The sequence below is a fragment of the Sturnira hondurensis genome, unplaced genomic scaffold (genome assembly GCF_014824575.4).
Source record: "Sturnira hondurensis isolate 20B ecotype Veracruz unplaced genomic scaffold, ASM1482457v3 Scaffold0006566, whole genome shotgun sequence".
Lineage (NCBI taxonomy): Eukaryota > Metazoa > Chordata > Mammalia > Chiroptera > Phyllostomidae > Sturnira > Sturnira hondurensis.
The window spans coordinates 2,668,730-2,684,089 of NW_028079197.1; the positions used below are offsets into that span (position 1 = coordinate 2,668,730).

General features: G+C 39.2%; 1 protein-coding gene across 3 annotated transcripts in view; it reads left to right on the forward strand.

Annotated features, from left to right (window-relative positions):
- DOCK11 (dedicator of cytokinesis 11) overlaps positions 1–15,360 on the forward strand; it is a 197,707-nt gene that overhangs the window by 166,926 nt on the left and 15,421 nt on the right. For all 3 annotated transcript variants that reach the window (XM_037050187.1, XM_037050185.1, XM_037050186.1), the window contains 2 exons: positions 953–1,059; positions 14,734–14,856. In XM_037050187.1, coding sequence (XP_036906082.1) covers positions 953–1,059; positions 14,734–14,856 — 230 coding nt within the window. The remainder of the gene's footprint in view (positions 1–952; positions 1,060–14,733; positions 14,857–15,360) is intronic.

The following is a 15,360-nucleotide window of genomic DNA, read 5'->3' on the forward strand; positions in this document are numbered from 1 at the left end:
TGGTCCTCACAAAAATATCTTTATTTTTAAGGGTAACCAATCCTATAAGGCTGTTATTTACAAAACATTTTTGTTCTTTTTTAATTGTTATTCAAGTACAGTTGTCTCCATTTTCCCCTGCCACACCCACTGCCACCTCCCATCCTAAATCCTGCCCCTCTTTGGCTTTGTCCATGGGCCCTTTATACGTGTTCCTTGACAAGCCTTCTCCTTCTTTCCCCCATTACCTCCCTCCCCTCTCCCCTCTGGTTACTGTCAGTTTATTCTTTATTTCAGTGTCTCTGGTTATATTTTGCCTGTTTGTTTGTTTTGTTGATTAGGTTCCACTTAGGTGAGATCATATGGTATTTGTCTTTCACCACCTGGATTATTTCACTTAGCATAATGCTCTGCACTTGCATCCATGCTGTTACTAAGGGTAGGGGCTCCTTTATTTCAGCCGCATAGTATTCCATTGCATTAATATACCAGAGTTCTTGGATCCACTCATTTACTGATAGGCACTTAGATTGTTTTCAGCACTTGACTATTGTAAATTGTGCTACTATGAACATTGGGGTGCACAGGTTCCTTTGAATTGGTGTTTTGGGATTCTTAGGGCATAATCCCAGCAATGGAATTGCTGGATCAAAAAGTAGTTCCATTGCCCTGGCTGGTGTAGCTCAGTGGATTGAGCACGGGCCTGCAGAACAAAAGATTGTGATTCAATTCCCTGTCAGGGCACATGCCTGGGTTGCAGGCCAGTTCCCAGCAGGGGCCAGTTCCCAGCAGGGGATGCATGAGAAAGCAACCATACATTGATGTTTCTCTTCCTCTCTCCTTCCCTTCCCCTCTAAAAAGATAAATAAAATAAATAATTAAAAAACAGTTCCATTTTTAGTTTTTTGATGAAATTGCATACTGCATAACACTTTTTATATAAATTTACTTCACTGGTTTTCTCTTCTCACAGAATTATTTCCAAGTGGATGTTCAGCCTTCAAGAAAATTACTCCTAATATAGATGAAGAAGGAGCAATGAAAGAAGATGCTGGAATGATGGATGTCCATTATAGTGAGGTAAGATTTCATGGCCTGCATTGCCAGTTATGGAAGTCTAACTTAATTTGGAATGTGACTAATGGTTAATAAACTGTAGGCATTAAGACAGCCCAGGGAAAAGATGTTCCTGTTAGGAATGTGGAGCCCTGTCTCTGGGTCTCTTCCTTATGTCTGGTTTTAGAAATGCAACATTCATCATCCTGAAATCACCATCACAGTAACCAGATCAGGGTTAACATACTTCAGAGAAATCTCCAGTGAGGTAACAGCTACGCAGAGTATGAATACAAGTATTTTTGAAATGGAAAATTTGCACTCTAAACTTTATATGGGTAGCAAACAGCCTCACTTGTCCCACAGTCAACAAATATTTACTGAGCACTGACTTATGAACAAGGCTCTGGACTTAATAATATAGGAGCTATCCAATAATTAGACATGGCTGATCTCTGACCTCTAGCACCTGACAAATAAGATACCATCACAACATGGAAATAAGCAAGACAATGCCATTTGAATAATGTAAACAGTATGTTCCATGCAAAGTCAGAAGTGAGAGAGATGCCTTTGAGCTGAGATAGAACAGAGGAGGTATTAGATTAGAGAGGGATTTGAAGAATGAGATCATCCTGAAGGCATTCAAACAGGAGAACAGCAGGGACAAAAGCTAAGAGGTAGGAAAATAGAAGGCATATTTGGGGTACAAGTAAGTGGATTCTTTTTGACTAAACCAGAGAAGAGTAGTAGCTGATGTTTGATTTTGAGAAACTAGGAATATTTGGATGTTATCCATTAGAATTTTTTAAATATATTTAATTGATTATGCTGTTAACAGTTGTCCTATTTCCCCCCTTTATTCCCCTCTTCCCTGAACCCCGCCCCCACATGAGTTCATGTCAGTGGGTTGTACGTATAAGTTCCTCGGTTTCTCAATTTCATATACTGGTCTTACCCTATCCCTGTCTATTTGTACCCACCACTTATGCATCTTATTCCCTGTACCTTTGACCCCATTCTCGCTGCTCCCCACTGATAACCCTCCATGTGTTCTCTATTTCTGTGAATCTGTTCCTGTTCTAGTTGTTTGCTTAGTTCATTTTTATTTTTGTTTTTGTTTTATTAGGTTCAGTTGTTGGTAGTTGTGAGTTTGTTGTCATTTTACGGTTCGTATGTTTTTTGGATTTTTAAAAAGATTTTATTTCGCCCTGGCTGGTGTAGCTCAGTGGATTGAGTGCGGGCCTGTGAACCAGATGATCGCAGTTCGATTCCCAGTCAGGGCACATGCCTGGGTTTCAGGCCAGTTCCCGGCAGGGGACACACCAGAGGCAACCATACATTGATATTTCTCTCCCTCTCTCCTTCCCTTCCCCTCTAAAAATAAATAAATAAAATCTTTAAAAAAGATTTTATTTCTTTTTAGAGAGAGAGGAAGGGAAGGAGAAAGAGAGAGAAAAACAGTGTGTGCTTTCCTCTCACGAGTTTCCCCACTGGGGACCTGGTGCACAATCTAGGCATGTGCCCTGACTGGGAATCAACTGGTGACCCTTTGGTTTACAGGCCGGTGCTACTGAGTCTCACCAGCCAGGGCAGAAATACATTTTTTAAGAAGTTGTAATAAGAAACACAAGAAGCAGCAAATGGGTGGAGCAGGGGGCATGGTGGGGTAAAAATTATACAACTGTACTTGAACAACAAACAAACAAATAAATAAATAAATGGAAAAAAGAAACACAAAAAGCAGGTCAAAGTAATAGAGACACACTTTACAAATACTTCATGAATTTTTTTAGAATACAAGCCAATCAGGACAACTGTAATTGAACAATAATATAAATATAAAATTTTAATTACAATCAAATAAATCTTAGACATTTTAAAAAAGAATACAAGCTCATCTTAAGTTAGCTGTGGTTTAGCTAAAATAACAGACCCCGAAAGCTTTACCGACTATGTCTGTATGGGTCTCTTTCCTCATCAGTAAAATAAAAGATGGTGATACTATCCTGGTCACTTAAAAAGACCCCACAATAAATGTAAGGGGTCTTTTGAAAGTCCTTAAGTGGTACAGAAATGTCAGGTTTTATCACTGACTTACTTGACATTTAGGGTTCCATTTACCCTCAGAACCTAGAAGAACAGACATTTAAAATATGTTTGCTGAATTAATCATAACAGAATCAAGATACTTGAATTTTAATTGCAGTTCACTATTTAGTTTTGAAGCCTTGTTCACTTTTTGAGTCTTAGATGATTTTCTGTTGAACTCCACTTTTTATGGTGGGCAGTGGAAAGATTCTGGGGAGATTGTGGGAGATAAATGGATCAGCACAACTGAAGTGTTATCCTTGCTGTCCATAAAGCAGCTTCAACTTTTTCATAGAAATATCCTTGAACCTCACTCTTTTTCTATACTGTCAAGGAAAGCAGTAATGTTTCCTATCATCCAAGAACTATAATCAGTGCTCTGTGTAAACACATTTGTTACTGTTTTGTATTCTATGGTTATGATTTTTACATACTTTTTATTTGGTGTATACAGACAGAATCGTGTTCTATGAAGTACCATTTTATGTTTTAGTTTACATAAGTCTTCTTCCTTATGCCCTAGCCAGTGGCAAAATAACTGACATTGATTTCCAAGGGTTTTTTTTATTGAAATGAAGAATACAAATGGTTGTCCATTTAGTGCCTGTATTTAAATAAATGAGTCAAACCAATAATAATGAAATTTAATTTGTTTTTAAAACTGCATTTTTGACTTTTACTTACCAGAGTTTTTGCACAATCATATACTTTACAAAGTATCCTGCCACAGAAATATTTCCAGCACCCACCTGACACCATACATAATTATTATACTATTACTGACTATATTCCCTATGCTGTACATTACATCCCCATGACTGTTTTGTGACTACCAATCTGTACTTGTCAGTTCCTTCAACTTTTTCACCCGGTCCCCTACCCATCCTCCTCCAACAACTATCAGACTGTTCTCTGCATCTATGACTCTGTTTCTGTTTTATTTGTTTGTTTATGTTGTTCTTTAGATTCCACAAATGAGTGAAATATGGTATTTGTTTTCTGTGACTGACCTATTTCACTTAACATTGATAATACCCAATAGTTCCATCTGTGTTGCTGCAAATGGTAAAATTCATTCTTTTTTATGGCTGAATATGGCTGAGCAATATTCCATTGTATATGTGTAACAATGTGGGAGTGACTTCTCACGAGTCCCCCTCCAGGTGCCACGGACGACAGTGAATAATGACTGAGACATGCTGGATCTGCTTGGGGAGGAGGAGTGGGCTGTGGCCAGTTTCTCAGGGGAGACAAAGGTCAGCAGCGGCCAGTTTCTCCGAGGAGAAAAAGGCCCGGAGCCCCCTGCTCCATAGCCTTTTATTGGGTGGTAATACACAGGAATACAGATAACATTTCAAAGATATCTGAGGGCTTCAGAGTCTGAGTTGGTGTCTGTCAGAAAGAGAGTTGCAGAAACTTTGGGAGACATACTCATTTCCTCTCGGACCCTTATCATATGAATGAAAGCACTCTCAGAGCAGATTTCACAGGTTTATCAGCAAGTCTTTGTGATGCCAGATTGTTTCCCAGGACACACGCTAGCAAGGCAAGGAGCTGCACCTCTCCCCATCAGGTATTCAGGCTTAAGGGGATTAGAGCCAGGAAGCGCTTCTCCCAGAGAACATGGGGACTCGGGCTTTGACAAAGGCGGGGGGGTGGTAGCGCACGAGAGTCCATTGACCTTTGTTGCTGCCCTCCCCCCCAGTCCTTCCATGAAGGCCTCCCAAGTGATCGAGTCTGGCTTAGGTTGACCCCCGCTGTGAAGGGTCTTACCCATCATTGACTTTCGACCAAGCTTTGGGGGCAGGAAAGGAACTGAGGCAGCATTTGCTACCAGAGACAGGCTTTGTTTCCTGCGGCTCATATTCCAAAGGTCGTCCCTTGCCCTTAGCCACAAGGGGTACAGATACAACTCCTAAAACCAGGCAGAGCAGTCTACAAAATAACAACATTTTGATCCACTTGTGTGCTGATGGGCACTTCCTGCTTTCGTAGTTTGGGTATTGTAAATAATGCCATAGTGAATATAGAGTTGCATATATCTTTTAGAATTAGTGTTTGGGTTTCTTCAGATGTATACCCAGAATTGCTGGGTCATAAACCAATTCCATTTTAAATTATTTGAGGACCCTCCATACTGCTTTCCACAGTGGCTGCACCAGTCTGCATGCCCACCAACAGTGCACGAGGGAGGGTTCCCCTTTCTCCACATCATCACCAGCACTTGTTGTTTGTGGATTTATTGATGATGGCCATTCTGACAGGTGTGAGGTGATATCTAATTGTGGTTTTTAATTTGCATCCTCTGATGGTTAATGATGTTGAGCATTTTTTTTGTATCTATTGGCAATCTCTATGACTTTTTTGGAGAAATGTCTACTTAGGTCCTTTGTCCATTTTTTTATTGGATTGTTTGTTTTCCTGGTGTTGAGTTGTGTGAGTTCTTAAAATTTTTAATATTAACCCCTTATCAGGTGTGTCTTTGGCAAATATTTCCTCCCATTTAGTAGCTTGTCTTTTCCTTTTGGTGATAGTTTCCTTTGCTGTGCAGAAGTTTTTAGTTTGATGTAGTCTCATGTGTTTACTTTTTAATTTTTTTCCCTTGCTCAAGGAGATGTATCAGAAAAAATATTACTAACAGATGTGCCTGATACTTTACTTGCCTGTGTTTTCTTCAGGGATTTTATGGTTTTGAATCTTACATTTAAATTTGTAATCCATTTTGATTTTATTCTTCTGTGTGGTATATGTGGTCTAGTTTCTTTTTTTTCATGTATTTGCCCTATTTTCACAACACCATTTATTGAATAAACTATCTTTAGCCCAATGTATATTTTTTCTTCCTTTGTCAAATATTAATCGACTATAAAGACATGGGTTTATTTCTGGATTCTGGATTCTGTTCCATTGATCTATATGTCTGTTTTTATGCCAGTACTAGGCTGTTTTGATTAATGTAGTCTCACAGTATAGTTTGGTATCAGGTGGCATGATACCTCCAACTTTGTTATTCTTTCTCAAGATTGCTGTGGTTATTGAGTGGTTGCATATAAATTTTTGAATTTTTTGTTCTAGTCATATGAAATATGTTACTGGTATTTTGATGGGAATTACATTGAACTATAGATTGCTTTGGTTAGTGTGGAAATTTTAATAATGTTAATTCTTCCTATCCATGTACACAGTATATGCTTCCACTTATTTTTTATCTTCTTCATTCTTTCTTTAGTGTCCTATAATTTTCGAAGTATAGGTCTTTTACATCCTTGGTTAAATTTATTCCTCTGTATTTTTTGGATACAGTTGTAAATGGAATTTTTTTTTTTAGTTTTCCTTTCTGATAGTTTATTATTGGACTATGAAAATGCAGCTGGTTTCTGAATATTTATTTTGTATCCTGTTACTTTACTGAGTTCATTTATCAGTTCTAATAGTTTTTGGTGGAATCTTTAGGGTTCTTTCTATAGTATCATCTGATATGACAGTTTTAGTTCTTTCCAATTTTGGATGCCTCTTTGTTGAAGTTCTCACTGATTTCATCTATTCTTCCCTTAAGTTCCTTAAGCATCCTTATAATCATTGTTTTGAACTCTGTATCTGGTAGATTGCATGCCTCCATTTCACTTAGTTCATTTTCTGGGGAATTCCTTCTGTTTTTTCATTTGGGAGCTGTTTCTTTGTCTCCTCATTTTGGTTGCCTCTCTGTATTTGTTTCTTTATGTTTGGTACATCTGCTATGTCTCCCAGCCTGGGTAGGGTGGCCTTATATAGTAGGTGTCCTATGGTCTCAGTGGTATAATGTCCCTTGTATGGGTTATGTTAACCCTCATGTTGTGGTTGAATCAGGATTGCTGTTGGCACACCTGTGGGTTGGGTTGACCCTCAGACTGGTTGGCTGTAAGAACTGACCCCAACTGCTATGTATGAGAAGCTGTGGGGTCTGTCCCCACAAGTTGGAATTTGCCCCAGCAGGTTTGGGTTCTTGCCAAGACCTCCCTTTGGATGTGCTGCTTATGGAACTCAGTAGGTTGTGCTCTGTCGTGGTCTGAAGCCAACCACCAGGTGTGTTGGTTCTCAGGTCTCTTGGGAGGTATTGTGGTGCAGGTCAATGTCAGACACTGCCTGTGACCAGCCATGGACTACCTGTTGTGTGCTACAAAGTGATCCATGGTTGGTGGATACCTGTGCTGGGTCTTGGCTGTATGGGAGGGGCCAAACGAGGCACCAAGGCTGGTTGTCCCCAGTTCCAGGCCTGGAGCAGGACAGTAAAACTCTTAAAGCACCCTGAGATCAACTGCTAGCTGCCAGTTAGGCTAGCCACTTGAAGGAGCCTCAGTGTGGGGAGGGGTAGTACACAAAGTACGTGAAGCAAGTTCTCAGGGAGTCACCAAGTGAATGAATGATATTCACCAGGTTAATATCCTGGGTGAAATAAAAGTAGGTTTGCAGTTGTTTATATGGAAAATAATGTGACAATTAATAAATAATAATGCCAGAATAAACTGTGTTTCACATACTCAAAACAGTAAGCTTACTTTGCCCCACCCTGTAGATTCAAATTCTCAAGATACCTCAAGGCCAGCTGCCATTCACCTGAGGCCTGAGGACATTGGGGAGGATTTCGGGGCGGGGCGGGGGGGGGGGGAGTCACTGTAGTCAGTAGAGTTCATCAGGCTAAAGCAGATCAAAATTTGTCCCTGTGAACAGAGGGGCCTGTCAGCTACTTGGGAAGACAGCCCTTGCTCTAAAGCCACACAACTCAAGTCTCTGTGTGTGTTTCTGGCCCCTCTTCATGGCTTGCCCAGAATCTCTTGAGAGTTTTTCAAGAAAGACTGCTAGCTGCTGCCTACAGAGCCCACAGTGAGATGTTGTGATTGGCAGGGCAAGGCCTCAAGGAGTTGTCAGGGTGGGACTAGTACAGCTTCCTAAGCTAATGCTGTATGGGGGGAATGCTTAACCCAGGAAAGATGGCCTCCATGGGTAGTATGGGATAAGGGACACAACATGGGGACATTGGCACTGTCCCTCCAGCCCTCTTCCTGAAGCCACATAACTCAATTTCTCCATGCATGAATCTAGTCTTGTCCATGTCTCTGTCACTCTACCAGAGCCCAGGTTGAGCGTCTGTGTGTGAAGTTTTGTGCAGTATCCCTTTAACAGAGTACCTGGGTTTCTAGCAGACAGACGCCTGTCTCATCCAGGTGGACAGAATTGGTGCTGATTTTCACAGCCCTCTGTGGGTGGGTTCTTCTTCCCTGCTCTGATGTTCTGGACTGGGGAGCCCAGCGTGGGGTTGAGACCCCTTGCTCCTCAAGGGAGACCTCTTCAGCTGAGTGTCCCTCCACATTCTCAACTGCAGCGTGTGGGAGCAGGGTCAGCCCTTTTGTCTCTTCCCTTCCCACAAATCTCAGTGTGGCTTCTGTATATCCTTACTTTTAAGACCTGTTCAACTAGCCTTTGGATATGGTTATCCAGGTTAATTGATATGGTAATGGGAGGAGGGGAGTATAACTTCTGCCTCCTCTACTACCATCTTGGATCCACTTCAAAATGCACACATTCAAGTAAACAGTTTAATGAATTTTGACACTTGTATACACCCATTTAGCTTACCACCAGAAACAAGAAACAGAACATGTCCATTTCCCTAGAAAGTAGCTTTGTGCCCTTTTCCAGTCAGTCTCCCCATCCGCACCATGTGATATCTATCACCATAGATAAGTTTTGCCTGTGTTTTGATACAAAAATGAAATTGCTCAGTATGTACCCTTTTGCACCTGGCTTCTTTTGCTTAACCTAACATTTTTCAGATAAATCGATGTTGAGTATATCTAAAGTTTTTTATTGCTAAATAATAATTGTGTTGGAACATAATTTTTTAAATCCATTTTCCTGTTAACAGATTTTGGATTGTTTAACAATAGAGAAACATTTTTATCTATTACCTCTTGTGGACATATGCTTTTGTTTTTCTTGGGTGAATACTTAAGAATGAAATTGCTATATCCTGGAGAAGTTATATACTTAACTTCGTAAGAGAGTACCACCCTCGGTGGTGTAGCTCAGTGGCTTGAGTGCCAGCCTGTGAACCAAAAGGTCATCTGTTCCATTCCCAGTCAGGGCACATGCCTGGGTTTCAGGCCAAGCCCCCAGTTGGGGCTGTGCGAGAGGCAACCAGTTGATGTATCTCTCACACATCAGTGTTTAAAATAAAAAAGAAATTACCAAAGAGTTTTTAAAAGTGTTTGGACCATTTTATGCTTCTACCAGCAACGAATGAGCGTTTTAGTTTGCTGCACATACTCACAAACATCTGATGTTGCTAGTCTTTTAAAATTTTTACCATCCTGTAGTATTAGACGTGAGTTGGTATCTCAGATTTTTTATTTGTATTTATTTCACTAATAATAATGAGTACTTTTTAAAAGAATTCATTTATTCTTAGAGAAAGGGTAAGGGAGGGAGAGAGATAGACAGACAGACAGACATCAGTTGATGTGCAAGAATACATCATTTGGTTGCCTCTCACACACCCCTAACTGGATAGCTGGCCTGTAACCCAGCCATGTGCCCTGACTGGGAATCAAACCATATGACCTTTCAGTTCACAGGCCGGCGCTCAATTCACTGAGCCACACAGGCCAGGACTTGATGTTGAATACATTTTTATGTGCGTATTTCCCTTTCCTGTATCTTTTTGTTTGTTTTTAAAATATGTATTTTTATTGGTTCATTTTATTTTTATTTTTTAAAAGATTTTATTTTTATTTTTTATTTATTTCCAGAGAGAGGAGAAGGGAAAGGGAGAGAAACATCATTTGATTGCCTCTCACATGCTCCCAACCAGGGACCTGGCCTACAACCCAGGCATGTGCCCTGACTAGGATTTGAACCAGTGCCCTTTTGGTTGACAGTCTGGCACTCAAACCACTGAGCAACACCAGCCAGGGCAATTGTATGATTTTAGAGAGAGAGGGGAAGGGGAAGAGAAAGAGAAACATGGATTTGTTTTCCTACTTGTGTATGCATTCAGTGGTTGATTCTTATATGTACCCTGACTGGGGATCAAACCTGCAACCTTGGCATATCGGGATGATGCTCTAACGAACTGAGCTACCTGGCTAATCATATATCTTGTGTGAAACATTTTTTCAAGTCTTTTGTCCATTAAAAAATTACATTGTTCATTTTTTGTTGGTTTGTGGAAGTTCTTTCTGTTTTATGGATGTAAGTCCTTGGTCAGATATATGTGCTACAAATTTACTTCCCAGTCTTTGCCTTGTTTACTTACTCATTTTCTTAATTGGGTTTTTTTTTTAATCAGAAAGTTTTTTGGTTTTGATGAAGTTCAATTTACCATTTAATAGTTTATTCTTTTTGTGTCTGGAATTTTTTTCCTTTCATCAAAATTATGAAGATGTTGCCCTGATGGGCGTGGCTCGGTTGGACATCATTCTGCAAAGCAAAAAAGGTTGCCAGTTTGATTCCTGGTCAGGGCACATGCCTGGACTAAGGGTTCCATCCTCAGTCGGGTGTATGATGTATCTCTCATGTCAGTGTTTCTCTCCCTTTCTTTCTTCTTCTCCTCCCTTCTCCTCTCTTTAAAAATAAATCAATAAAAGCCCGGGCTGGTATAGCTAGTGGATTGAGCACGGGCCTGTGAACCAGACAGTCACGGTTCGATTCCCAGTCAGGGCACATTCCTGGGTTGCAGGCCAGTTCCCGGCAGGGGCCAGTTTCCAGCAGGGGATGCACAAGAAGCAACCATACATTGATGTTTCTCTTCCTCTCTCTTTCCCTTCCCCTCTAAAGATAAATGAATGAAAATATTTTTTAAAAAAATAATAAATAAGTAAATAAATAAATAAATATCTTTAAAAAGACTGTGAAGATGTCTTATATTTTGTTAATAAACCGTGTCTGAGTTTTATGTCTATAATCAATCTCATTAATTTATGAGCATAAAATGAGAATTCAAGTTATTTTTAAATCATAAAATCAGCCTTCCAACTTAATTTTTTCAACATCATTTTGGCTATTGTACATCCTTTGAATTTCCATATAAAATTTAGATTCATCTTTTCTATTTCCTCAAAACAGCCTGCAGGAAGTTCTTAGGGATTTTGTTCAATTTATATACCACTTCATGGAATGGGTGAGCTTCACGATGTTGAGTTTTTCAGTCAATGAACATTTATTTAGGTAGCCTTTAATTTCTTCCAACAATATTTTTTTCTTTTCAGGATAGATTCCTTTTGTTAAATGTATTCTTACATAATTGATGTCTTGCTGCTACTGTAAATAGTATTGCTTGATTCTAAAAACAGATTTTATTTATTTATTTTTAGAGATGGGGGAAGGGAGGGGTAAGGAAAGGGAGAGAAACATCTATCAGCCACCTCTTACATGCCCCTAAAGAGGGCAGGGGACCTGGCCCGCAGCCCAGGCCTATGCCCTGACTGAGAATCTAACCAGTGACCCTTTGGTTCGCAGGCAGGTGCTCAATTCATGGAGCCATACCAGCCAGGGCTGCTTGTTAATTTTTGTTGTTGGTAGTATATACAAATCTAGTATATAAAATATAATTTTGATTGTTGACTTTATAATCTACAATTTTACTAAATCCACTTATTTTAGTGTACAGTCACATCATCTGCACAGAAAGACAGTTGTACATTTGCCAATATGTATGCCTTTTCTGCCTTATTTGCCTTATTGCACTATCTAGGACTTTCAGCCTAATGTTGCACAGAACTGGAAAGGGCAGACATTCTTGAACTTTTCCCAAATTTGGAAGAGTGTTTAGCCTGTAAGTTTTTCATAGATGCTCTTCATCAGAGTGAGGAAGGTTCCTTCTGTTCCTAGTTTCCTGAGAATTCTTTTTGAATATCCTCAAGGGGTGTCGAGTTTTTTCAAATGTTCTTTCTCCATCTATAGCTGGAAATACCATTTTTCTTTTCTAGTCTGTTTATGTGGTATATTGCACTGAATTTTTTCCTCACTGTAAATCAACTTTACATTCCTGATACAAACCTTGGATTTTTAATTCCTTGAAAGTTCCCACTGTGGCTGGAAATTTTAATTTACCTATTAAATGTTAATATAAGATCATCTGTTTCGAGTATGAACATTTAACAAACATCTGTGCACAGCCACTATCTGGATGACTTAAGAAACCAATGTAAATAAGATGTTGTCCCTACTTTTGAAGGGTCACAGCCTATTTGGAATGTTGAGAAATATTCATTCAGTGAATTATCAGAATAGGAAAAAGGGTGTCTAGTGTCTTGTTGCTCTGTGTTGATCCAGGAGAAGGATCCTGGAAAAGTTGAATCTAAGCTTTAAAGGAACCTAACCAAGTGAAGGAGATTAAAGGACAAGAGGGTACAGCATGAACAAAGGCACAAAGTTAGGACCGCACTGTGGTACTTCAGGAGAACTATTAGTAGTTCAGCTGTCATTGGAGTATAATGTACAAGGCTGGGTGCGGTGAGATTATAGAAATATTAGCCAGATCATTGCATGCCTTGCATGCCAAATGAAAGAGCTTGTCTTTTATTTTGTGAATGAGGGGCAGCCATTGTGAAATTTTAAGAAGGGGAGAAGGACATGGTTTGGTTTGCATTTTAATCAGAACTCTGGCAGATTTGATTTAATCAGAACTTATGGCAGATTTGTGGATAGATTGGAAAGCACCAAGGATGGAGGCAGGAAGACCAATTAGAAAAAAGTGAGGTCTTGAACCTTAGCAATCAGAGTAGAGATGGAGAGGAAGGGCCAGTTTGAAAAATTTTGGGAAAACTGGTCAATCATTTGGTGATGAACTGATTAGAAGATGAATTTAAAAAAGAGTATATTAGTTTTCTAGACCTGTTGTATCAAAGTACATGCACAAACTGAGTGGCTTCAAACAACAGGAATGTATTGTCCTACAGTTGAAGAGTCTATAATTCCGAAATCAAGATGTCATTAGGACCATGTCCCTCTGAGACTCTGAATAGAATCCTTTCTTGCCTCTTCCCAGCTTCTGATGGTGGCTGTTGATTTTTTTAAATATTTTATTTATCTGTAGAGGGGAAGGGAAGGAGAGAGGGAGAGAAATATCAATGTATGGTTGCCTCTGCCAAGGACACACAATGTATCGTGTGTCCCCTGCCGGGAACTGACCTGCAACCCAGGCATGTGCCTTGACTGGGAATCAAACCACGATCCTCTGGTTCGCAGGCCCATGCTCAATCCACTGAGCCATACCAGCCAGGGCAGCTGTTGAATTTTTTGTGTGTTCCTTGCCTTGTATCTGCATTAGTCCAATCTCTGCCTCTAGTCACAAGGTCTTCTCCATGTACGACTCTCTTCTAAGGATATCAGTCATATTGCATTAAGAGTCCACCCTACTCCAATACAACTTCACTTTGACAAATTACATTTGCAGTGACCCTATTTCCAAATGATGTCACATTCCAAGGTACTGGGGGTTAGGACTTCAACTTTTTGAAGGATGACTCAACCCATAAAGGAGGGTAAAGTCAAAACTGCTTTTAGTTTTCTAGCTAAGACTTTTTACGATGTTAACCACTGCGCAGACAAGAAACACAAGTGAACAAGCTGGTTTAGAAAGAAGATGAGTTCAAAATTGTTTAAAAGACATACAGGAAAAGCCATTTTAGTAATCAGTTGTATAGGTTTGGAGTATATCTCCTTATGATAGAAATAAACTGTGAAGACGTATGGACAGCATCAGTGATTGGCATCAATTATCATTGAGATGGTTCACAAAAGGTTGTTTTATAGCAGCTGTTACCGTTCTGGCAAGGTGGGAGATCTCTATCTTGAGCTATCATCCCATCATTCTCACTAGTTTTAGAACAACAGTCAGGAAGGAAGCATTCTTTACCAAAATCATATCATTTTAATAAACACCTAATCACTAATGCAACAGCTTAAGAGTTGTCAAATTTTCTCAAGACTATTACATTTTGTATATAATATAATTTCTATGTGAAGAAAAAATAATAGACATTTGTAGGCTTAGTGAAATTTATCCTGTTAGACATTAAGACATCCCCAGCCCTGGCTGGTGTAGCTCAGTGGATTGAGCGTGGGCCTTCGAACCAGAGAATCGTGGTTCGATTCCCAGTCAGGTCACATGCCTGAGTTGCAGGCCAGTTCCCAGCAGGGGATGTATGAGAGGCAACCATACATTGATATTTCTCTCTCTCTCTCTCCTTTCCTTCCCCTCTAAAGATAAATAAATAAGATCTTAAAAAAAGACATCCTCAGTTTGGAACAATTTATTCTCTTTCAGAGATAATCCTTCTCAGTGTATTACCATTTGTAAGTACTGTATAGTTAACTTCATTGTATGAATAAGCAAAATGAATGGATGTAGTTTACTGTTGTCAACATTAATTTCATATTTTTAAGAACTGTTTCAGTTTCAGATAATTCAAGTATTTGATTTCAAAACTGTGGTTAGTGAAATATAATCCTGTGCATTTCATTTAAATTATTATATTCTTTATTAACTTGAAATGGTTCACAATTTATTTGCCCAGAACTCTAAAACTATTTTTTTTAATTCCTGATTACATCTTACTTTTAATGCAGGAAGTTTTACTGGAGTTACTAGAACAGTGTGTGGATGGCTTATGGAAAGCAGAACGTTATGAAGTAATTTCTGAGATTTCCAAGTTAATCATTCCAATTTATGAGAAACGTCGTGAGTTCGAGGTAGGTAACTTAAACATTTGCATCACTGCTTGTCACTCTACTATGTGACTGACCTCTAAAAAATAGAAGGTTAATTTTATTATGACATTTATAGTTTATCATGGGATATAAATACTTAATGTATCATTTTAACATCTTTGTACAATTGGAAATTACAATTCTTAAAAATGCTGTTCAAGCCTTAGAATCCTACCTTATATTTATATAAATGATCCAATTGAAATTAAGGGTAAGATACCCAAAATATAAATAAAAATTTAGATTCTGCCAGTGGTTCTCTCCAGCCGTCTCCCTAATTCCCCTCAGGACATAAAAAATCAGTGTTGTCTTCATTAAACCTTGACTTTAAAAAGTTATTGAAGTTTCATGTTGCTCCAGAAGAGACATAGACTTGATCCTATTTTTTGCAATTTTATGGGGAAGACCAAAGTTGCTCACAGATGATAGTGGTAATAAGGCACTAGTAGTAGTTCTGTTATGAGGAGTTTTTCCTGTCTAGTTTGT